General features: G+C 32.5%; 1 protein-coding gene across 1 annotated transcript; it reads left to right on the top strand.

Annotated features, from left to right (window-relative positions):
• Positions 1–8,490: 8,490 nt before the first annotated feature.
• FOMMEDRAFT_156190 (uncharacterized protein) lies at positions 8,491–11,935 on the top strand (the record flags this gene model as incomplete). Its single annotated transcript, XM_007266485.1, has 3 exons — positions 8,491–8,522; positions 11,281–11,846; positions 11,913–11,935. 3 exons carry the CDS (start codon positions 8,491–8,493, stop codon positions 11,933–11,935), a joined length of 621 nt encoding a protein of 206 aa, XP_007266547.1.
• Between the last annotated feature and the right edge of the window lie 92 nt (positions 11,936–12,027).

Genomic DNA, 12,027 nt, shown 5'->3' with positions numbered 1-12,027 from the left:
TACAACCAAAGTTCTAGATTGTCTCATGTATTCCTCATGTTGTCCTCATATAGTCCTCATGTTTATAACTTTATTACTTTCCTATCTATATAGGTAAAGTGTATAAAGGAGACTACTTTCCTATAGTCTCTCCTCAGAGCTCTCAGTTCCCTTTCCTTTACTAGTACTAGTCCTCCTCAAGTATAGAGCTTCAGAGTATTGGCTCTGACTCTTTCCTAGCTTTAATAGTCCTTTGTCTTTGTACAAAGTGTTTCTAGCTAATTATGTAGTAAGTAAGTATAATATTTTCCTTTTATCTCTTCAGGTTTTCTCCTAGTCTTTTCCTTTATACTTCTTGCTCTGGACACTATACTCTTTCTAGATCCTCTCTCTATACAAGCATTCTAAATGACTTGTCTTTAGTTGAGGTTATTAAGTAATACTGTACTAGAGTATGTGTTTAACCTTAGAGAGATAAAGACCTTGTCCTCAGGTTTTGTTACCTTTTCCTAACTAACTTAGTACTTACTCCTTCCTGTCCTCTCTCTCTACTAATGGATTGATCACCTATTAGTAATGATTAGAGGTTAATAATGCTGAGCTAGAGTTCTTACTAAGTAGGACAACAAAGGTAGCCTAGTTGATCTGGCCAATCTCTAGACTTGTAACTAATAGGGTTTTGTATATAAACTACTTAGTCCCAAGTCTTGAGTTAAGCTTTTCCAAACTTAGTTACTGTATTTTACAATTCCTAACAGATTGACTCTGTTCTGCCTTGACTAGAATATGTGTCTACATATTTATCCTAGTCAAAGAAAAACAACTGGTCACTTTCATTAGAACTGTTAGTAACATTAGAAGTGTCTACATTTACTTAAAACAGTAGTGTAAGGTAGTTGTAAGACTCAGAACACTAATCAAACATGAGTGTCTACTCTAACTAGTTAATAGTAAGGTTGTAAGCCTTAAGCTATTTGAATCTAATAAAAACATCTGTCTTTCTAAGGTTAGTAACTCTAAACTTAATACTTTCCTTATAATCCTAAATAGTCATTTATAGTTGGACAAACTTAGTAATCTAACTATTCTAGTTTAGAGTTCTGTCTGTATTGTATACTAGGATCAGAAGTAGAATACATTAAGTAGGAAGGTAGTATTCCTACACAAAGGTCTTATTAATATATAAGTTAGTGTATTTACTATCTATTAGAGCTATTATTTAGATCTGGGAGGATTCTAAGAAGGGAGTTAAGAGGACAGGAACTTAGAGCTAGTGTCTGTAAAGGATTACTATATATAGTAGACTATACATAGAACCTCTTCACTAAAAGGGTATAATGTCAAGCTTAGCTTAATACTTAGTCTATACTATATATACTAATAAATGTTTGTGTTCTAACATTACTCTCCTCTCTAGAGTTATGTGTTCTTACATGACTAGTATATAGAGTTTAACCCTAAGGGTTACTATTTCTAACTTAACCTTGACAGTCTTTAGAGGTAGGGAGAGATATTCTAATATAGAGTTCTAGTCCTAGTATTCTAAGTAACTGAGAAATTCACTCCCCCCCTTTTTAGGAAGCTTATTCTTAGTCTAATACTTTTACTTACAGACAACCCTACATTAGAATCAAACCCCTGACTACTCTAAGCTTAACATTATGTGAGGGATTACTATATATAGTAGACTATACATAGAACCTCTTTACTAAAAGGGTGTAATGTTAAGCTTAGCTTAACACCTAGTCTACACTATATATACTAATAAATGTTTGTGTTCTAACATACTCTTTTGTACAGAAGTTAGTAGATTATCTAGGCTTTGTAATTAGTAGAGGAGAGGTTCACATAGATCTAGTAAAGGTAACTATAGTTTAGAACTGACTACAACCTCAGAACCTGAAACAGGTCTAAGTATTCCTTAAGTTTACAAACTATTACTAATACTTTATTTAAGACTTTAGTACTATTGCTCAGCCTCTTTACAATCTTACTAACAAAGATGTTCCTTAGTAATAGAATGATTAGTAGTAGTCTGTGTTCAAGTCTCTCAAGTAGACTATTACTAGTAAGTCTGTATTAGTAGTTCTAACAGTTGTAGACAAGTTCTGAGTTAAAGCCAACTCTTCTGACTTTGTGAATAGAGTAGTACTGTCCTAGTTCATTAATAGAAAGTAGTGTCTAATAGTGTTCCAATCAGAATCCCTCTCTGTAACAGAACAGAACTACCCTATTTATAATAAGAAACTCCTTACAATTGTTTGTTCTCTAGAGGAGTAGTATTAATATCTCCTTAGTACTATACAGAAGTTTGAGATTTAGAGTAATCACCTTAATCTCTAGTACTTCTGAGCACCTCAGAAGCTTAACTACTATTAAGCCTACTGAATGTTAGAACTGTAAGACTATGACTTTATACTAACCTACAAACTTAGAACACAAATGACAAAAACTGATTTACTCTTAAGACAAGTAGGTTATAAAAGGGGGGAGAATAATAACAAAAATCTTGTTCTCCTAGACAATTCCTGTTTTGTGTCTGAGACAATCTAAGAGATCTGACTTGAATCTAAGAATGTTAACTTTGTTACCTACATACAGTAAGCTCTAAGACACACACAGGACTAGGTTATAGTAAAGTAGCTAGAGAAGTAGGCTAGGGATTAGGAGAAGGATAAGGATGGACAGGTTTACTAGAAAGGCCAACTGTACATTCTAAAGGATTAGAAGCTATAAGAGAACATTGTTTAAGCTTATTACAACAATCTGACTGTAGAACATTTAGACTAACACAAAACACAGGAACTCATTACTCAGAACTACTAGTAGCTAGGAATGTAGAGGGAAATCCTAAAGTATATAACTAGTTATAATATGTACTAACAGACTAAGGCCTACTAGACAAGAGTTTAGGCTCCTCTATATCTGTATTAGATTCTAGATTACTCTTAGGAAGAAGTCTTAGTAGACCTGATTAGTAAGCTACCTAAGTCTTAGAGTTATAATACTATCTGTATAATTATTAACTGATTCTCTAAGTAAGTCTATACAGTTCTGACCTGAACAGAACTTACTTCTAAAAGTATAGTACACATCTATTAGGATTATGTCTTCCAGTTGTACAGACTCTCTCAGAAGCTCATTTATGATTGTAGACTATAATTCAAGTTGAAATTCATACAGGACTTGTATATACTTCTCAGAATTTAAGGGAACCCTTCTACTATATATTACTTACAGACTGACAGAAGCTCTACCTCTAAATGTTTATTAATTATTAGTAATCAGATTAGTCTGAATAGTTAGCTCTGACAGAATTTATACACAATAACTAGTAACACTCTGTAACAGGACAGTTTCTATTCTTCCTCAATCATGAAAGACATTTGTACTAGAAGACAGTTTTAAACCAGAACAGTAGTTCTGAATCTGTAACAGACTTTGTAGAACAGATGTACAAGACTAGGGAAGATACACAAGCTCTTTTAGAGAAGGTAGTACAGGTTATGAAGTAGAACTATGATTAGAAGAGGTTTACAGTCAAGAATTACTAGTCTAGTAACAAAGTTATACTAGAAGCTACTAATCTGACTATAGACTACTTAATAAAGAAGTTGGACAACAAGTGCTTCAGACTCTTCATTATTAAAAAGAAGGTTAGTACTTCTACTTACAAACTCTAACTTCTAGCAACATAGAAGTGTATACACTTAGTGTTTAACAAGGTTCTACTGTCTTAGTACTATAATCTAGGTTTTCCTTTACAACAAAGACCCTTACCACCTCTACTAGAACTCATTAGTTCTGAACTAGAATACAAAGTAGAGTATGTAGTAGATACTAAGCTAGTATACAGAAAGCTCAAGTTCCTTATCTACTAGAAGGGATACTTAGTTGAAGAACACACTTGAGAACCTACTAAGAATCTTACTCATACTGTTAAGGTAATCCAAGACTTCTATTAACTTTATCTAGGTGCTCTGTATCAACTCTGTCTTACAGATTTCTAAACCCTACTATTCTAACCTATGCCTGAGCTACTAACCAAGCCTAATGTTTACTAATCAGGGTGATTAGTTTTAGAGAGAGGGTAATGTTACAGTTCTCTACTCTTATACCTTCAGTTTTAAGGGTTCTACACTCTTCTGTACTAGAACTTAGAACTTCTGTCCCTTAGAGGTACTATTTATAAACTATATACATACTAACTCTTACTACTACCCTTCCTTACTTTATTATTCCATTCCTTTGACCACCCCTTCATTCTTTGTTCATTCTATAGTCTCTTACCCTTTGTCTATCCCTTCATTCTTTGTACCTTTATCTTTGACCTTCCTTTCTTTTATTCTTTATAGCTTATTATTCCTAGTAACTTATACTCTCTGAGTACTCTTGTGTAGTTTAGTATATATAGGTGTACAAGATCAGACTAGTCCTATAGTCTTGATCTTGTCTACTCTAGGTAGTCCTATACTCTTAGACTTACTCTATATACTCTACTCTTGTCTCACTCTCTCTCTCTCTGTCTGTTCTGTAAGTTCTGACTATATTCTAGTACTTGTGTTCTGGATTTCTATTGTGTAGGATAGTTGTAGCCTAGGTCCCCTTACTAAGCCTTCAGGTCCCCTCTATACTGTTACTAACAACTAGGGAACAGTTTTAAACTAGAACAGTAGTTCTGAATCTGTAACAGACTTTGTAGAACAGATACACAAGACTAGAGAGAATGTACAAACTCTTTTAGAGAAGATAGTATAGGTTATAAAGTAGAACTATGATTAGAAGAGGTCTGTAGCTAAGGATTACTAGTCTAGTAACAAAGTTATACTAGAAGCTACTAATCTAACCTTGAATTGCTTAATAAAGAAGTTGGACAACAAGTGCTTCAGACTCTTTATTATTAAAAAGAAGGTTAGTGCCTCTACCTACAAACTCTAACTTCTAACAATATGAAAGTGTATACACTTAGTGTTTAACAAGGTTCTGTTATCTTAGTACTATAATCTAAGTTTTCCTTTATAATAAAGACCCTTACTACCTCTACTAGAACTCATCAGTTCTGAACTAGAATACAAAGTAGAGTACATAGTAGATACTAAGCTAGTACAAGGAAAACTCAAGTTCCTTGTTTACTAGAAAGGGTACCTAGTTAAAGAGCACACTTAGGAACCTACTAAGAACCTTACTCATACTTCTAAGACAATCTAAGACTTCTATCAGCTTCATCCTAGTACTCTGTACAAACTCAGCCTTATAGATTTCTAAGCTCTACTGTTCTAACTTATACCTAAACTATTAACTAAGCCTAATGTTCACTAATCAGAACAATTGGTTTTAGAGGAGGGGTGATGTTACAGTTCTCTACTCTCATACCTTTAGTTTTAAGAGTTCTACACCCTTCTGTACTAGAACTCAGGACTTCTGTCTCTTAGAGACACTGTCTATAAACTATATGTATACTAACTCTTACTACTACCCCTCCTTACTTCATCATTCCATTCCTTTGACCACCCTTTCATTCCTTGTTCATTCTATAGTCTCTTACCCTTTGTCTATTCCTTCATTCTTTGTACCTTTATCTTTGACCTTCCTTTCTTTCATCCTTTATAGTTTACTATTCTTAGTAGCTCATACTCCCTGAGTACTCTTGTATAGTTTAGTATATATAGGTGTACAAAATCAGACTAGTCCTATAGTCTTGATCTTGTCTACTCTAGATAGTCCTGTACTCTTAGGCTCACTCTATATACTCTACTTGTTAACATTTATTTTGAATAAATGTGTCATATGTTTCAAATCACACAAATGTCTTGCAAATATACACTATTACTAAGACATGTCTTCTGAGACATACATCCAAGACATACAATATTAGATAGTATATATATTACTTTAATCTAAGAACAATAAAGCTTATTATGAACTATACAGTCAACTTGTATCAACACCTACACACTATGAGCAGAGTCTACTGAACCCCTACTAGTGTGACTAACTCTTAGTATCCTTGTGAGCAGTGTGCAAACCTACAGAAGAGTATTTCCTATTGTTTAGGAAACATTACAACCTCAACACACTAACAGGTTATGAGCCTTACACTCCCTACTCATATCTACATTGTTACTATACTTTTATCTTACCCTCTAACAAATGTGACACTTTAAAATCATTGTCTCCACAATTATGATTTCCCCCTCAGTGGTTATATACATGACTATATATACTACAATTGTCATCTTGAATGCTTCAGTGTACTATACACTATAGTACAAATGATTTGATACACTCAATCATGTTATACTTAATAAGTAACATTGAACTACTTCATTTAATACTGAATCTACTTGATTCTACATGTACAATCTATTCTACTTGTCTACAAACCTTTTGGTGCTCCCATCTGAGCATACTAAATGTGAATTGTCTTGTCCTGAAGACTACAATCACTTTATACAACAAGACATGCTATAATACTTGTAGAAGGAACGTATTATTTACAAGGACCTAGACACACCTGTCTGAGCATCCCAAACATGTATTGATTTATTAAAATAACTTTGGACAGATTAATTGCTTTAAATGTAATGAGTACCCAGCAATACTATATCCAAATGCTGAACTACTTCATCTTACACTACAGAGATACATTATAATAATAACATCTCACATATCAGACAAACATTTGATATTATATTAATAATACAAATGATTAATACTATAAACGAAAGAATAATACTAGCAAAGCATAATAATAATATAAAGAAATACTATTGTAAACATACAATCAATCTAATAATGATTAGACAAACAAATAATATGAAAACAAGAGTATAAATGCAACTAGAGCATAATAACTCAAATATAAAAACAATTTATACTATCACAAACACACAGTCACAATAAATAACATATATTTACCATATACAAATATATTGCATAGATATACAAATATACAAACATACAAAGTAATAATAATGCATTTGAACACATAAAACTATTATTTATTAAATAATGCAAAGTTATATGCAAATGCAATCAAACAAACAATAGTTACAAATACATTGTAACAATATAATGTATCAATAAGATATACATGATAATGAAGTATTAAGTCAATATGATTAATACAAACAGTTTAAACAATATAAACATATTTTGGACACATTGAAAAACTATCATTAACATACAAAATGTTATAAACAATTAAATGTCAAAAAAAAACTTGACAAAATACAATAATACAGACACAAAACAAAATAACTAATGCCTTGAAAACATTAGAGCCTAACATCAGATAGTCTGAAGGGCCAAGCAACAGAAAGAACACTGCTGCCAAGTACACAAAAGACAAACAAATGTTGGAACAAAATCCAAAAGAAATGAACATAAGTTCAGAACTTGATCAGACACTTCACTAATGATTAAACACAATGTGTGACAGATTTAATCAATCACTACAAACAGCAGAAAGATATTTATTCACAAAGAATATATCTATGATCAATACATAAAGGATATCATTAACTATTTGAAGTTCAAACAATATTATAACAGTGTATTCTTTATTAACAGCCTTGCTTGAAGCTTGTACCTATCACAAAAGAATAAAGATTAATAAACAAAATGGAAACAAAACACAATAGCTCAAATACTTTTGTCATCAAACAGAAGACAAATGATACTGAGCAAAACAAAATAATGCACTACTCAATGTATGCAAATATAACAAACAAAATACACAAACTTAACATTGCTAAACAATACAATGGATTATATTTATCCAAATAACAAACTATTCAGATGTATGCATAACAATCAAACAAAATACACAAGCATACATACAATCTATTTGAGTATAAACTCAAATAACATTCAGTATAATGCCAAAAAGAATTAATAACTAAATTGGACAAAGATAATGAATAACATTGAAATTATTCAACAAAACACATTCATGCATTCACATACAATGTTTAAACAAATAATAGAATGACAAAAATGTACAAACGAATTGATTATACATGAAAGCCAATTACTCAAAGTAAACCTTCTTAAATTGAAGGGGAGTAATAACAGCATATATTTACAAAACATAAAACATAATGAACAAACGATTGAAACATAGTGAACAATTAAATGATGTGGAAATATTGACTACATCACTATTTAATGTTGCACATCCCACAAAACACAATTATAAAGTTATTACAACAAATTCAAAGCGAATCTGTTGAATCTGACAAGTGAATCCAATGAATCCAACAATAATATACTTATGCAAGAGACATTTTCTCTAAAATCTTTGATGGTCACACTATACATAGCACTATTGAACGTATTACAAACAAATATACTATGGATTATATATCTAAACACAGAGAAGTACACTACATGCAACAATGTTGAGTAGAAAAGCATCTCCAGTACATATCAAACTATACAGAATTATCAAACAGAACTATGTCTTCCACAACAGAACATATGTTACATTGAAAATTACAATCACACATTATGCAAAACTTCCAACACTTATTCCCTAACATGTGGGACATAATAGCAAATGAATAATTAAATAAACAAAATAATATTCAGACAGATAACTGAAAATTAAGGTAATGAAGCCAAGGAATGGCACATATTCCCAAAGCAATCTACACTAGACGTGCAAAGCACTAAAATTAAAAGAAGTAATGGATGTAACAGCAATCAAAACATTAATCCTTTCAAATAAAACAAGATAACATTAATCATAATGAACAAAAATGAGCAATACACTCAAAATAAATGAAGTAAATTTATATTTCACAACGAACACACACATATATTCAGTGAATAAAGTGAATATAATAATTAAAACAATATCAAACGGAATTTGATACGAAATAAACAATAAACAAACGAATATTACAATATACAATGAAAAATAAAACTGCAAAACACACTATTTCATCTATCTACAAAATAAAAACAATGAACACATATTATAATTGTGCAAAGCAATATATTAATCAAATAACACTATACAATGATAATAAAAACATTATCACAACAATAAAATGATACAAACATACAAATAATGTTATAGTTTGTAAAGTTGAAGGACACATTAAACAATAACAAACACAATGCACACATATAACAATATCAGATATATCTATTACAAAACAGCAAAACAATACAAACATACTATATGTTTAAAACATAAATAATGTGCCTAAACAGACTTACAAACAGTCAGATGAAAAAAATAAAACAAATTACAATGAATAAAACCTCAATCAACCTTGATATGAAGCAATCTAACATATCATAAATGATATTATGAATTATGAACAATACAATGCTTCAATATAAAGGCATAGAACTACTATTAAATACTTAAAAGGTATGAATATGAAACAAACACAAACAAAGATGATACATGATGAATAGAGGACATCATAATAACATTGACAGCACATTTTACAGGCATGATTCAACAGTTTCATTACAAAAGTAAAAGTGGAAAACTACTAGTAACATAATTCAAATGTGCAAAAATATGAATTAACAAGAACAAATTAATAACACACACATTGTTATTAAATATAGTATTAACTATACAAACAAAACAATACAAACGAATTACAATGATAATTACACATTGAGTGTAAGAATACAAAACAAACTACATGTATAATAATATGAATACAAACAGAACAAATAATGGAACAACTGCAGAACAATGCAGTATAATAAAATAAACATACTATGACACGAAACAAACAATATGACATGAAAAACAAACAAAACAAAGTTATATTATATTATAATATATTACAGACAAGAAGAACTACTATCATACGAATGATAAAACATTATAGTGACAACTATAACATTAACAATAATAAAACTACAAACGAACAAACGCTAAAGAGATCCTGCAGCTCTCTTAACAATCATAATTGAATTAACAATTGATTTATTACATCAAACATAATAATAATACATTGGACAAATGTAACACTTACAGTGGACTTAATATATGAAGCAAACAAAACATTTACATTGTGAATGTAAATGATATTAGTAAAAACAATGGACGAACATTTATCAAACATTATATTAGTCTGATCAACTAGTATAAGTTTGAAGGGGAGTGTTAACATTTATTTCAGATAAATGCATCATATGTCTCAAATCACACAAACGTCTTGCAAATATACACTATTGCTGAGACATGTCTTCCAAGACATACATTCGAGACATACAATATTAGATAGCATATATATTACTTTAATCTAAGGACAATGAAGCTCATCACAAACTATGCAGTTGACTCGTATCAACACCTATGCACTATGAGCAGAGTCCACTGAACCCCTACTAGTGTGACTAACTCTTAGTATCCTTGTGAGCAGCATGCAAACCTATGGAAGAGTATTTCCTATTGTTTAGGAAACATTGTGACCTCAACATGCTAACACTACTCTTGCCTCACTCTCTCTCTCTGTCTGTTCTGTAAGTTCTAACTACATTCTAGTACTTACATTCTGTATTTCTATTGTGTAGGATAGTTGTAGCCTGGGTCCCCTTGCTGAGCCTTTGGGTCCCCTCTACACTGTCACTAACACTAACTTGTATAAACAATCTGTATTCTTCCTTTGTACTAGGCAAAAACTCTATCTTAAGGTGTAGGGTAGTTTACTGAGCTCATCAGATTCAACTAATAAAGTATACAACCATCTATAAATCAACAGATATATGGATACTACAGTTGTATCTAAAAATAAATACAGTGAAACCTCTCATTAAGTATAACTCTCATTAAGTATAGCCTCTCACTAAGTATGACATTTCAAGTCCACCATTACCTTTGTAGACACTAGAATTTTACTTGTTAACAAGTATAACCTTTTATTAAGCATTATATTTTATGTCCACCAAGGGCAATGCTTAATGAGAGGTTTCACTGTAAGTGTAACAATATAAATTACTATTGTCCCAAACAGCTAATACTACTTCTCCTTATTCCTGTCCTTACTGTTGTCCTATTAATGTCAGTCTCTGTTGGTCCAGGGCTAGTTAGTGTCCTACTCTCTCACAATACTGTTACCCCCTCCCCTGAGAGTCCACCACCTCTGAGTACCACTCTTGGTGGTCCTACTGTCAGTACTGCTGCCCTTACTACAAGTATTTTATCACTTCATTCAGCTGTCATTTGAGTATTATATTAACTCAAATAATTTCAGTTATGAATTCAACAGGGCTAGCCCCACCAGAACCAACTACAAGAGGCATTCAAGCTAACACCTCTTCCAGTTCCAAGACAAGAGTCGTTGGACCCACCACAGGGGTTTTGGGGGCAGTTCTCATTTGCCTTGCAATATTCTTATATATTCGACGCCGCACAATCCCTTGGCCATCCGTGATAAGGAGAGAGCATAGAAAAAAGAATGCCGAAGAATCAGTACTGCCTGCAGTCCCAGAGAACGAAAATAACGCGGTGTCACTAACTTTGCGTCTGGAATCTGGACGACGCAGTTGGACAGGCCATACAAGCGAGCATGGCGGCCGAGCAGGGGTAGTGTCTCGTCAGCACCTCACAGAGGCGACGAATAACATATTGAAGCACCCAGCACCCAGCTTAAACAACGTGCCTGAGAGCCTGCAGAGCACGCCTGTGCCTATGTCTTCAGTGATGCAGGAAATGGATAACATTCGCGCACGAATGGCAGAATTGGAAAGGCAACAGCAGGAAACAAGGCGGAACTTGCATCTTTCGAGCGTTGATTCAGGCGAGGCTAATGATAACCGATCCGATCAGCGCCGCTGGCGTATTCAGATGACGGTCGTTACTGAAATATCTGATTACTGTAAAGAGATAGGTACGTTTCCATATTCGGGTTGCAAGAGTGTTGTGCATTAAAAAGACGTTAGAACGAAATTGCAAGGCTGGACGAAGCCCGGGTCATAGATGACGATGTGTAGACGATACCAGGTAGTGCATTGTTTATGTCAACTTGATTTAAGGTCTTTGCAAACCTACTTTTTCTATCTCGATGTATT

This window comes from Fomitiporia mediterranea, assembly GCF_000271605.1.
Source record: "Fomitiporia mediterranea MF3/22 unplaced genomic scaffold FOMMEscaffold_6, whole genome shotgun sequence".
NCBI classification, from domain to species: Eukaryota; Fungi; Basidiomycota; class Agaricomycetes; order Hymenochaetales; family Hymenochaetaceae; genus Fomitiporia; species Fomitiporia mediterranea.
This window is presented reverse-complemented; position numbering and strand designations above follow the sequence as displayed.